The 14,167-nt window shown below is 44.4% G+C and overlaps 1 protein-coding gene across 2 annotated transcripts in view; it reads right to left on the reverse strand.

The window, feature by feature from the left end:
- Positions 1–12,983: 12,983 nt before the first annotated feature.
- C7H16orf89 (chromosome 7 C16orf89 homolog) overlaps positions 12,984–14,167 on the reverse strand; it is a 55,717-nt gene continuing 54,533 nt past the window's right edge. For both annotated transcript variants that reach the window (XM_068246828.1, XM_068246826.1), the window contains one exon: positions 12,984–13,146. In XM_068246828.1, coding sequence (XP_068102929.1) covers positions 13,064–13,146 — 83 coding nt within the window. In that variant the 3' untranslated portion in view covers positions 12,984–13,063. The remainder of the gene's footprint in view (positions 13,147–14,167) is intronic.

Below are 14,167 nucleotides of genomic sequence, written 5' to 3' on the forward strand. Positions count from 1 at the left end.
CATTTTTATCCAGGAGATATGAAAAAATACCATATTTCAGTTTTGATAGTTACATTTTCTTGAATGAAAAAAAAAAACTATTAACTGGAGTGGGGGTGGGTAGGTAGGGTATTCCTCTGAATTGTTTGGAACAATCAGGAGTTGGTTTTATGGAGGGCATTGCCACCAGTGCTGCTCATCAGGATTCCGGATATCCGGGTAACCCGGATATCCAACCTTTTTTCAGCTATCCGACTGGATTTGGATTCCGGTTACCTGGGCCAAATCTGGATAGCTATCTGCAGATATTTCGGCGCATACCGCGGATATCCGCGGATATCCGGATCAGAAATACTGTAACTAAGGAGATGACGTCCTGGAGCCAATCAGAGGGCTCCCAGCAGAAGCCCTAGGAACCAACCACAGAGGGGAACCCTGGCCAGCCCCACCTGACCTCATTGAGCCAATCAGAGGGCTCCCAGCCTAAACCCTGGCACCGAATCACAGAAAGGAACACTGGCCAGACCCCTGTATAATAAGGAAGGCTGACATGATGAGACATATCGTCCTAGCTTGCTGAATGCTCACTGAGAGACATGCTCCAGTGCTGCCGGCCTAGCAAGGGCTGTACAGAGTTATAAATCTAAAGCTGTTCAGTGATTAACCCCTTCACTATCACTACACTATAGTTAAATCGTTAATTAGCTTGATGTCCTTGTGTGACAGTCAGAGCGTGTGCTCCAGTGCTGCAGTGCTGGCCTAGCAAGGGCTGTACACAGTTATAAACCTAAAGCTATTCAGTGATTAACCCCTTCATTATCACTACACTATTGTTAACTCGTTAATTAGCTTGATGTCATTGTGTGACAGTCATTGTGTGACAGTCAGAGTGTGTGCTCCAGTGCTGCTGGCCTAGCAAGGGCTGTATACAGTGATAAACCGAAAGCTGTTCAGTGATTAACCTCTTCACTATCACTACACTATTGTTAAATCATTAATTAGCTTGATGTCATTGTTTGACAGTCAGTGTGTGCTGCAGGCAGCTGCTATGTGTCTGTGTGTGTGCTGTGCATAGACCAGGCCAGCTGCTGCCTGCTGGCCAGCTATTAGCCTTAGCTAGCTACAGTATAGGTTAGTTAGGTTAGGTATTAGGGGATAGGATTACTGTGTTATTGTGTAGTTAGTACTGTAGTACTGCAGACAGTGCTAGTAGTTGTTAGAGTAGTAGTACTACTGTGTTAGCTTTCTACAGAACTGCTGTGCTGTGAGCAGTGCCAGTGTGGCAGTTAGTGTGCACTAGTGTCTTCTCCTCTGCGGTCTAACTGTCACTCAGCACTTGGCACGTGTCACTTGCCACATTTCACGTCCGGCATGCTCCTGGCACACGTTACAGCTGCTGCTGGTGCATTGCCCTGCTCCTGCTGCCTGTGCTGCTCACACTGCCAGGGTGCCACAGGCCACTGCTACTGTGCTGATACCACCTATATTTAACCCAAAACACAATTGTTGCGTAATTTTTTGGGAGGTGTCTTGGCTGAAAACTGTCATGTCCCAGTTGTACGGTTGGACTTTGGACCGCTGTCTGGAACTTAGGCCTGATGTTAATTGACAGCCATGCTGTCCCCAACAAACCTGACCATAATGTTAAGACCTGTTTATAGTAAGGTGGATGTGGTTTGACCACACCCATGTGTCCATGCCCCTCCTACCTGACTATACATTGGCTTTTGTTCTAAGGCAGAAGTGGGAGTATGGTCAGGTGAAAGGACAGGTGAGCGTGGCTTTGGTTACTGCCACCAGACACCCATATCAAGTGCCCAAAAATATGGAAGATCTATTCATTTGTTTTATATACCTAACATCTGTTATTGTATATGAACAAACTATTGTTTATTTTATATCAGTACAAGGTGGATCAGCGCAACACCAGGCCGCCTCCGAATGACCTCCATCAGAGATGCGCTGAGCCCCCCCAGGAACTACAAAAGCACCTTGAACCCAAACAGAAGCTCTGCATATACACCAAAAGCATGGCTGTTAAGTGGGAGCAGCTGACCAAAAATGAATTACATTAGTACATAGCAAGGAAATGAGCAGCGCTACTTAAAAACAGACTAGTGCCTACCTGCAAAAAAGAGTGCAAGCCCCACTTGTGGGGTCGAATACACACCGAGCATACACATGACCTGTCTACCACTAGAGGAGGATGTTGGTTTCCATTAACAGCTTGCATGCAACCTATTAAGTACTCGTCCCTCCCACTGCGAAGAAGTCAATCCTCCATGGGAGGGGCCTAACACTAACTAAATTCTAACCTATGTATATGCATAGCCTGGGTGCGGCTAATCAAATAAAATCGAAAATTGCGCACAAGGTGGATCAGCGCAACACCAGGCCGCCTCCGAATGACCTCCATCAGAGATGCGCTGAGCCCCCCCAGGAACTACAAACGCACCTTGAACCCAAACAGAAGCTCTGCATATACACCAAAAGCATGGCTGTTAAGTGGGAGCAGCTGACCAAAAACGAATTACATTAGTACATAGCAAGGAAATGAGCAGCGCTACTTAAAAACAGACTAGTGCCTACCTGCAAAAAAGAGTGCAAGCCCCACTTGTGGGGTCGAATACACACCGAGCATACACATGACCTGTCTACCACTAGAGGAGGATGTTGGTTTCCATTAACAGCTTGCATGCAACCTATTAAGTACTCGTCCCTCCCACTGCGAAGAAGTCAATCCTCCATGGGAGGGGCCTAACACTAACTAAATTCTAACCTATGTATATGCATAGCCTGGGTGCGGCTAATCAAATAAAATCGAAAATTGCGCACAAGGTGGATCAGCGCAACACCAGGCCGCCTCCGAATGACCTCCATCAGAGATGCGCTGAGCCCCCCCAGGAACTACAAACGCACCTTGAACCCAAACAGAAGCTCTGCATATACACCAAAAGCATGGCTGTTAAGTGGGAGCAGCTGACCAAAAACGAATTACATTAGTACATAGCAAGGAAATGAGCAGCGCTACTTAAAAACAGACTAGTGCCTACCTGCAAAAAAGAGTGCAAGCCCCACTTGTGGGGTCGAATACACACCGAGCATACACATGACCTGTCTACCACTAGAGGAGGATGTTGGTTTCCATTAACAGCTTGCATGCAACCTATTAAGTACTCGTCCCTCCCACTGCGAAGAAGTCAATCCTCCATGGGAGGGGCCTAACACTAACTAAATTCTAACCTATGTATATGCATAGCCTGGGTGCGGCTAATCAAATAAAATCGAAAATTGCGCACAAGGTGGATCAGCGCAACACCAGGCCGCCTCCGAATGACCTCCATCAGAGATGCGCTGAGCCCCCCCAGGAACTACAAACGCACCTTGAACCCAAACAGAAGCTCTGCATATACACCAAAAGCATGGCTGTTAAGTGGGAGCAGCTGACCAAAAACGAATTACATTAGTACATAGCAAGGAAATGAGCAGCGCTACTTAAAAACAGACTAGTGCCTACCTGCAAAAAAGAGTGCAAGCCCCACTTGTGGGGTCGAATACACACCGAGCATACACATGACCTGTCTACCACTAGAGGAGGATGTTGGTTTCCATTAACAGCTTGCATGCAACCTATTAAGTACTCGTCCCTCCCACTGCGAAGAAGTCAATCCTCCATGGGAGGGGCCTAACACTAACTAAATTCTAACCTATGTATATGCATAGCCTGGGTGCGGCTAATCAAATAAAATCGAAAATTGCGCACAAGGTGGATCAGCGCAACACCAGGCCGCCTCCGAATGACCTCCATCAGAGATGCGCTGAGCCCCCCCAGGAACTACAAACGCACCTTGAACCCAAACAGAAGCTCTGCATATACACCAAAAGCATGGCTGTTAAGTGGGAGCAGCTGACCAAAAACGTTTTTGGTCAGCTGCTCCCACTTAACAGCCATGCTTTTGGTGTATATGCAGAGCTTCTGTTTGGGTTCAAGGTGCGTTTGTAGTTCCTGGGGGGGCTCAGCGCATCTCTGATGGAGGTCATTCGGAGGCGGCCTGGTGTTGCGCTGATCCACCTTGTGCGCAATTTTCGATTTTATTTGATTAGCCGCACCCAGGCTATGCATATACATAGGTTAGAATTTAGTTAGTGTTAGGCCCCTCCCATGGAGGATTGACTTCTTCGCAGTGGGAGGGACGAGTACTTAATAGGTTGCATGCAAGCTGTTAATGGAAACCAACATCCTCCTCTAGTGGTAGACAGGTCATGTGTATGCTCGGTGTGTATTCGACCCCACAAGTGGGGCTTGCACTCTTTTTTGCAGGTAGGCACTAGTCTGTTTTTAAGTAGCGCTGCTCATTTCCTTGCTATGTACTAATGTAATTCGTTTTTGGTCAGCTGCTCCCACTTAACAGCCATGCTTTTGGTGTATATGCAGAGCTTCTGTTTGGGTTCAAGGTGCGTTTGTAGTTCCTGGGGGGGCTCAGCGCATCTCTGATGGAGGTCATTCGGAGGCGGCCTGGTGTTGCGCTGATCCACCTTGTGCGCAATTTTCGATTTTATTTGATTAGCCGCACCCAGGCTATGCATATACATAGGTTAGAATTTAGTTAGTGTTAGGCCCCTCCCATGGAGGATTGACTTCTTCGCAGTGGGAGGGACGAGTACTTAATAGGTTGCATGCAAGCTGTTAATGGAAACCAACATCCTCCTCTAGTGGTAGACAGGTCATGTGTATGCTCGGTGTGTATTCGACCCCACAAGTGGGGCTTGCACTCTTTTTTGCAGGTAGGCACTAGTCTGTTTTTAAGTAGCGCTGCTCATTTCCTTGCTATATTTTATATCAGTCATCACCTAATTCCTCATCAATATATTGTCATATGTTGTTTTTTAGGACTGTATTGATCATAGATGATCTTCTGATTGTAGATTTTGTTTTCTTTTAGTAGTGTGTACTGGCATGTGTTTATACCTACAAGGTTCAGCACTTCATTGAGGCAGCTCCTGGGAGTTCTGTTAATCTTGGTGGTGGAGAAGTACTGTAGGTGGTGGGCACTTAAATAACTTGCCCAATGCACTGCAAGTGCTGAGTGGGTAGTTGTCTTTACATGAGCAAGACCTAGTCAGATTAAAGGGATTCTGAAGTGAAAATAAACTTATGATATAATGAATTGTATGTGTAGTACAGCTAAGAAAGAAATAGAACATTAGTAGCCCAATTATGAGTCCCATATTGTTGCCACCACTGGAAGAGTTAAGAAACTTCGGTTGTTATCTATGCAAAAGAGCTTCTCTGAGCTCTCCGACCAAGATTACAGTGCTGTTTTCTGAAGCACTTATCTCAACCTGTCTCTCACTGCTTCTTGTTCGTTAAGGTTTTACTGCAGGAATGTTCAGAGGGTCATTAGCTCTGCTCTATTTCATCATTTAACCACCCTGGCGTTCTGATTAAATCGCCAGGGTGGCTGCGGGAGGGTTTTTTTTAAATAAAAAAAAAACTATTTCATGCAGCCAACTGAAAGTTGGCTGCATGAAAGCCCACTAGAGGGCGCTCCGGAGGCGTTCTTCCGATCGCCTCCGGCGCCCAGAATAAACAAGGAAGGCCGCAATGAGCGGCCTTCCTTGTTTTGCTTACATCGTCGCCATAGCGACGAGCGGAGTGACGTCATGGACGTCAGCCGACGTCCTGACGTCTGCCGCCTCCGATCCAGCCCTTAGCGCTGGCCGGAACTTTTTGTTCCGGCTACGCTGGGCTCAGGCAGCTGGGGGGACCCTCTTTCGCCGCTGCTCGCGGCGGATCGCCGCAGAGCGGCGGCGATCGGGCAGCACACGCGGCTGGCAAAGTGCCGGCTGCGTGTGCTGCTCTTTATTTCATAAAAATCAGCCCAGCAGGGCCTGAGCGGCAGCCTCCGGCGGTGATGGACGAGCTGAGCTCGTTCATACCGCCCAGCTGGTTAAAATACAATGTGTAGTTTGTAAGCTGCAAATATCAGAGAATGATGCAATGTTATTAAAAAAAAGGTATATAACTAAAATTAAAAATATGAGACTCTTTCATTTGCTACTAATGTTCTATGAAGTATCCACACTACACATACAATTCATTACATCATAAGGTTTTTTTCAGTGTCACTTTAACATGTTCTGATAAAAAGGGATGTACCATTGAATTGCATGTGCATAAGCAGTGATGTTTTGCTGTCCCACAGCAGATCTATATATAAATGGCTGCAATCTTGTAGTTGCTTCAATTGTCTGCTCATTTTTACCTCCGTTAAGGTGCCCATCAATTGATTTGTGCAATCTTATCAAATCTATGTAGCAGAAGAGTACCGTAAACTAAGTGAATTTACTTGAATGGATACTATTATCCTCCTATTATGTAGAATTGGTAGGATTTTACAATCAAGCATGCATTATTAATGGGCACCTTTAGGCTTCTTGCACACAGGGACGTTACAGGCGCACGTTAGTGCAGCCTGTAACGCTCCCCCAACGCACAGCAATGTAACACAAGTGGGCTGTTCACACTGCCCACGTTGCGTTACATTGTAACGCAGCAAAGTGCTGCATGCTGTGCGTTCTACGCGGCTAAGCTGTTTGCACATGCTCAGTCATGTTGGGGAGGAGGGGAGAGCGGCCGGGCACATGGCTAATTAATATTCACTGCACTCAGTGACGTGCAGTGTTTACTTCCTGGAGCGGCCGCTCTGTGCGGCGATTGGTCGGGCGGGACCACGTGATGCTGCATGCGTCCAGGAGTACGCATCACGGCATCACGGACGCCAGAGTGAGCTGCACAACGCGGCTCACTCCGACGTCCACACCAGAGAGCACCAGGCGTTGTGTTAGGGGCACGTTATGTGCCCTATAACGTCCCCTAAACGCAACGTCCTGGTGTGTAACTAGCCTTAAATAAAATCAGTTAATTTGGGCGCATTTTGTGCCTGATCAATTGGGTGCGGCCATAGGCTGCTGTACAAATTATAACCGTGGCTGAACCGCACCGGTAATTTAGGTGCTTGATAAGTAGCGGCTATGGGGGCGCCCAGATTTCCGCATTTCTATAGTGGATGTCCAGCGCGGCATGATTAACAGCTATGGTGAGCACCAGAGTTCTGCTATATTATAGCTGAACTCTGGCGGGGATAATTAACGGCTATTGTAGGCACTGGAGTTCCACTACACTACAGTGGAAGTCCGGCACAGAATAATTAGCGGCTATGGCTGAAGGTTAGTTTTAGGAGTAGTGATGGTGGTGGGGGTTAGTGTGAAGCATAAGTAGGTAGGTTATTGCTGTGCGTAAGTAGGGGTGGTTAGTGTTAGGCATAGATAGAGAAGAGCTCACTTGAGGGTTAGGTAATGGTTAAGCTATAGTACAATATCAGTAAATGTATTGATATTTTACAAATGGTTAAAGTAGGTATTAAAATAATGGTAAATTTACTGAAATTCTGGTAATGGTAAAATTAGATAGTAGAATAGTAGAATATCGCCACATTTAGCGATATTCTACTAACCGTTAAAACTGCACCAATTTTAACTTGTGGGCTCTTTTAAATGCACACCTTTAAATGGTGGTTTGGGTCAACCGAGCTGCTTGGTTACTCTGTTGTACTGGTCCAAGCCCTATCCCATACAGCCATATCAATCCCTGCCATGCACTGAGGAGGACCAAAAGTTCGAAACAGGCTGTCTACATGTGGGGTTGATGTGGCTGTGTAAAATTAAAAGCTATAGGCTTGCTATACACCAGCGGTTCTGGATGCTTGCCTGGCTTACAGGGGCAAAAAGAGATAATTTGCATATTCAGTAGTGGTGCATTGTGGGTAACCACAAATGTTCACTTATAGCTGAATTATTGCAAGTTTCCCTCTGTTTTAAGAAGGTAAATTACACCGAGCATTGCTTTTTAGTAGGAGGGCTTTTCGGTCTCTTTTAGCCCCCTATACATTCCTGGTGGTTTGGGTCACGCCGAGCTGCTTGGTTTCTCCTTTAAATGGATGTGTGTCTTGGATATTATGAGTGGCTATGTCCTTGGCATACTGTTTAGCATAGCAAGGAGAGAGGCTAGCGCATCTTACAGCAGGTCACATCTGAAATGACTAACAGCTCATATATGCAGCACTTCTAATAGGCTAATTACATATATTGCATTCAAAACAGGTGCAATACATAAGCATACGGTAACTTCTAATTAAACCAAAAAATGACCATGCAAATTGAAAAACAGAACAGCTAGCCTCGTAGTTACATTGTATATAGCAAGGGGGGTAACCTCACCGGGGAATAACCTCACTGTGACTGGAAGGTTCCAGTACATGACATTTTGCATGAAACTATTATGGAAGCTAATATCCTCCATAGTTTCAATAAATGCAACATGTGGTTGGATACAGGGTGTCTATTTAGCCTGTTAGAGGTGGTGCATGCCTGAGCGTTTAACCATTCGGATGTGTCATGTCCATTTTTTGGGATGCGCAACGTCCCTCACCACCCCCTTGTCTTTGCTATATACTGTTTAGCATAGTCCTGCCTGCCATTATACCCCTAGTATTTGCAAGTAAATATATTATATAATATTTTATTAAGCCAACTAGTATTGCTGTAAGGTAGTGCATCTGACTTAATTTTGAAGTACAACAAATTGTATATTTATATCAAATATATGTGTCAGTACCCTACCCCAGCTAATCAAACATGTTAAAGGAAGACTATCAAAGTTTACTTTTTTCCTAAACACCTTAAATAGGCTGGAGGGGCAGGGCTTTCTAATGACTCATAATGTTAGTAAAAGGGGAAAAAAACATCCTTCCCCTTCAGATCATCTGGAGAGCTAGGGTGTTGGGTGAGGTGATGGGCTGCAGGCAGCTATAAGAATGTTTAACACTCTCACATTCAATCTGCACTGTTCTGCTTGTATAGAAAAAGCCGGCTATACTGACAGGAGTGTGTTGTGGCTGATCGGATTTCATTCAATGATCTTCCCGACCACATACACTCCTGTCAGCATAGCGTGCTTTGTTAATACAAGCAGGACAGTGCAGAGTGAATGAGAGAGCATTACACATTCTTATAGCTGCTCGCCTGCAGCCCATCGCCTCACTCAACACCCTAGCTTTCCAGACGATATGATAAGGAAGGATGTTTTTTTCCCCTTTTACTAACACTATAAGTCATCCGAAAGGCCCTACTGCCTATTTAAGGTGTTTAGAAAAAAAACTTTGATAGTGTTCCTTTAACGATTTCAGCCACCCGGATGTGATCCTCACTTCCAGGCGGCTGCTCTGGTGCAGTGGCGCGCTCCCGCCCTCTACCGCGTGCGATCGCGGGCGCGCCCCCATGTCCCCGTCCTGTCCCCCGGTAGCCGAGAGATCAGTGAACGGGAACATGGTTCCCATTCACTGATCCGTGTCTCCTGCAGAAAAACCGATGGTATCTTATCAGAGACCGCAGCTTTTCTAAAAAAAAAAAATTCCCCGTCCTCCTTGTGCTTCTGGTTAGCGAGAAGCACAAGGAAAAAAATCAAAAACACAAGGTGGCCATCTTGTTGCCAAATAGTAAAACTACATCTACATACATTTTTCAACTCAATTTACCACATTATAACATTAACAATTAACTGTTTATTTCCCAACACCAAAAAAATTACCCAAATAAAATTTTTAATGGAAAAAAAAATTACAATAAAAAAAACAAAAAACAAACATAAATAGTTACCTAAGGGTCGGAACTTTTTAAATATGTATGTGAAGGGGGTATACTACAAACATTTTTTAAATTATAAGCTTGTAAATAGTGATGGACGCAAAACTGAAAAAATGCACCTTTATTTCCAAATAAAATATTGGCGCCATACATTGTGATAGGGACAAAATTTAAATGGTGTAATAACCGAGACAAACGGGCAAATAAAATACACAGGTTTCAATTATGGTAGCATGTATTATTTTAAAGCTATAATGGCTGAACATTGAGAAATAATGAATTTTTTCCATTTTTTTCCTTAATATTCCTGTTAAAATGCATTTATAAAAAAATAATTCTTAGCAAAATGTACCACCCAAAGAAAGCCTAATTAGTGGCGGAAAAAACAAGATATAGATCAATAAATTGTGATAAGTAGTGATAAAGTTATTAGCGAATGAATGGGAGGTGAAAATTGCTCAGATGCGTAAGGTGAATAATCCCCGCGGGCTGAAATGGTTAAATTAGGTTCATGAGTCCAGCTGCTGAAGCTTGTGCCTGGCTGCCACCAAGTCACACTCTCAGTATAATGACTGTCACAAAAAAGAAAGGAATTCTTTCAAAATTATGTTTATTTTTACTTAAAACACCACGCAAACTGTGAAGACAGCAGACAATGAACAATACAGAAAATAACACAATCAGCATGTATGTTTAAAATATGGCTAATGAAAGAAAAATAAAAAAAAGTAGAAATAGAGATGAGTGAAATTGCTCAAATCCGGGATGCTAAGCCAAATTTCCAGATTTTGGTTTGACTTTCGGCTTTTGCATTGAATAAGGCCCGGTTCACACTGCATGAATGAAAAACTCACCTGTAGAAAAAACTGATCGTGGAATGGATCAGTTTTTCATTCATGACCCTCCGGAGCGTTAGTGCAGGGTCAATGTCACACGTCCGTTTCTCTGGATTTGTCGCAGCCTCCACAAACTTGCAGTCCGTTCGGCGAAAGGTGCCAAACTGATCTGTTCTAACAAAGCAATGTGAACTGATCCTGTTGATTAACAGCGGTCAGCCTGCTCCACCACCCACCACTCAGCCTGGAGGACTAGCGATCTACACCTGGCGACTTCTCCACGGGGATGGACTCTGTTTGGACTGTTTTGTCGGACCCTGGGGTACTTTTTTTCATATCCTGCAGCTCTGGGGGGAACTCTGCCTCTGTCTCTCTCCTCTTGCCCTGGTTCTTTCTCTGTTCTTTCTCTTTTCTCTTTCCTTCCTAAGTCTCTTAGCTATTCCTGCTGTTTCTCTCTCTCTTTCGCTGTCCACTCTCTCCAGGACACACGGAGGGGCGTCTGGAGCTGCTGCGGAGCTGAGCGAGCGCCACCGCCAGAGGGCCACCGGCTGCTCCCCTCACACAGCTCTCCAGACTCCCCCACGCATCCGTCATTATAGCTAGTGTGCTGTATTTATAGGTATATGCTACTTGTACTACTGTACCTGACTGTACATGTTGGATTGCATGGATGTGTTTGTACCACCTCCTACCCTGTCTGAGCCAAAAATAATTCCGGGTACAACCCCCGTTGTACTTGGCGAAATAAACGTGATTCTGATTCTGATCCTTTCACCTCCATGAAGATCCGGTCTGTTTAGTTACACTAAACCAGGGATGTCCAAAGTCCAGCCTTGGGGCCAAATGCAGCCTGCTAAGCCTTTTGTGGTAGCCCCCGAAGCTCTCTACAGTTGTGAATTCTAAGTGGCCTGCAAGCCATAGCTGTGATGCTGCATGCAGGGGCCATTTTGTATCGCCACTCTGCCTCCCGCTTTGCTCACTTGTAGGTTATTAGCCACCGCTGTAGTAGTAGCAGCCACTGATTATCAACATTACTGTGCCAGCAACAGTAACAGCCATTGATTAGCAGCTAACACTGTGCCATTAGCACTATGCCTGCATACTGAAAGGGACATGCTAACTGCACATGGTATATGGGTTATTTCCTGTGGAAATGTTTTCTTTGACAAAATGACACAGGCAGAGTGTGCCTAGCGGCAATCAGCAAAAATGTTGCTTTAATTTCGCTAGTTCAGCCCCCTGGCACTCTCAAAAATGATGATGTGGCCTTTGGCATAAAAAGTTTTGTCACCTCTGTGCTAAACGGACTGTTTTTAATGCCAGTGTGAACTGGGCCTTATATGTCACAAACTTTCTGAGCTAATTGTAAAGCCTCCAAACGTGCTATTCTCAACTATGCATGCCAGGGTCACTTGTGGAAACATGCTAATAAAAATGTGGAGACCGTATAGTTTTTGAGAAAATTATTTTACAATTTTGGTGGGAAAACTAATTTTGTAATGCAGCATGGGTCAGATTGCACCGGTAAATTTTAAAAGTTTCACCAATCGATTTGGGGGAAAAAAAACACTATTATAGATTGAAGCATCGGAAAACTAGTGATCCCAAAATTGCTGCAATTCAAACCTGCTTTTGTTCAAAAATATATTGTGAGGAAAGAGGCATCCCAAAAATTAGTTCAATCCTAGCTGAAGAACAGTTTTTTTCAAGAACACGATGTATTGATCTGAGGAGGTGGGCAGAGATCCGCGAAACGCAGTATCTGTTTTAGTGTTTAATACAAGAAAACTTGTCTTATCTCATGAAAATTACTTTCTTCTTTTGAGGTAAACTAATTTTATTGTATTTATTTTTTATGCAAATCAAACCACTTACAACCTATTTTTGGGGTGCCTCTTCCCTCCCAATATTATCCTCACCCAGCATATCTACTTGGGAAAGGGTTTTGTGCTTTTGGTCCTTTTTAGAACTTATAGTAAACGGTTATAGATCGCGACACATCCAAAGACTTCTCTAGAAGACCAAAGAACCCAAGTGAGAATGGGCTTTCCTCACCTGATTTTATACGGTAGTTGCTAGCACTGCAACCCACATCCTACTTGGTATTTTCAATTACTACACTATACGGGGCTCCTGAGGATCTGTGTCTTTTTTGTTTCCTCTGGAAGGTTCGTTGGACTTGTTTAAAAATATGTTTTTCCCACCAAAACTTTGAAATACATTTTCACAAAAACTAAAAAGACTTGTTTCCCTTCATACTTTGACATGTTCCCAACAGTGACCCTGACAACTTAGGTGATGATAGCATGTCTGAGTGCTTCGTAATTTATTTGGAAAGCTAGTACCAAAGAAATTTATTGAAAATTGGACCCAACATTCTGTTGCATTTTTTTTGGCCTTCCAAAATTTGAGAAGGCAACATGCAAAAATCCCCTAACCCCCCCCCCCCCCCACACCACCACCACCACCACCACCGCATAATTCCACTGCTAATTTCTAGTGTACAGAAAGAATTTTGGTGACTTTTTCTTTAAAACTGCATGTTACTGGGTAGGGGTATAAATAAAATGCAGAAATCCTGCAAGAGATCCCACAGCCATGCTTGTCTCGTGACTCTCACATGTACCTGTTAAAAAATAGAACAAATGACTCATTTAATGTGAGGTGTCTAGATAAATTGTATTAACATAACAGAGATAAACATTAACAAATAGAATTAAAGGATTTTCTAATGCATCTCCACCTGGGATGTCAAAAGTAATTTTGTAGCTGTCCTTGCCGAGGATCACACTGACAGAAATTGTAACTCCCTGTTGCTGCATACACAGACTGCAAGATTACCTTATGATTCTTGCTTAATTCCCACCAAACTGATCCTGTGCTGCAGCCATCTGTAAGCTGCAGTCAACTCTCTATACAGCATCTTCCTCTCTCTACCTACCCAGATGTGTTGTCCAATCTCTGAGAATACTGTTGTATGCTGTGCTTCCCATTCACCTCACGGCCTTTTACCTGGTTTTCCACTACCCTGCCCCACAGTCAGTGTACCACATCTCTCTTGGCAAACAGTTGGGTCCCCAAGCTCTGCAATTAGTGGTCTTCTCATGTAAATAGTGTGCTACTTCCCAGTGGTGTAGCTAAGGAGCTATGGACCCCGGTGCAGGTTTTACATGGGGCCCCCCATGCACTCTATACATAACAATTGATACGCGCACCAAAACCTGCCAAATATTTACATAGTGTCAGACGCGCAAGTAGGGGATGGGAAACAGTTTGTTTATGAGTACTACTATTTAAAGCATCTATAGAAGTGATTATTACCAGCACAGGGCCAATAGAGAGCTAATATTGTGCTTGAGGGAGGGCCCCGAGGGGTCCCTCTGACCCAAGGACCCCCATGCGCCCGCTACCTCTGCAACCCCTATTGCTACGCCACTGGTACTTCCCCCTTACTAAGTGTTTCTTTCTCTCTCTCTCTGCTCCAGTGTGCTCACCTCCTCTTCTAGTTCGTATTATTTTATATTCTTTTCTCCCTAGTGTAATTCTGTTCTTCTCCCTCTGTAATTTACTCTCTGCCACAGTCAGTTCTCCTATGTTATCCATAGACTGCCACAGCTGCCTGGAGCAGCACTTATTGTAAGTGAGAC

Source organism: Hyperolius riggenbachi, chromosome 7 (genome assembly GCF_040937935.1).
Source record: "Hyperolius riggenbachi isolate aHypRig1 chromosome 7, aHypRig1.pri, whole genome shotgun sequence".
In the NCBI taxonomy this organism is placed as follows: Eukaryota; Metazoa; Chordata; class Amphibia; order Anura; family Hyperoliidae; genus Hyperolius; species Hyperolius riggenbachi.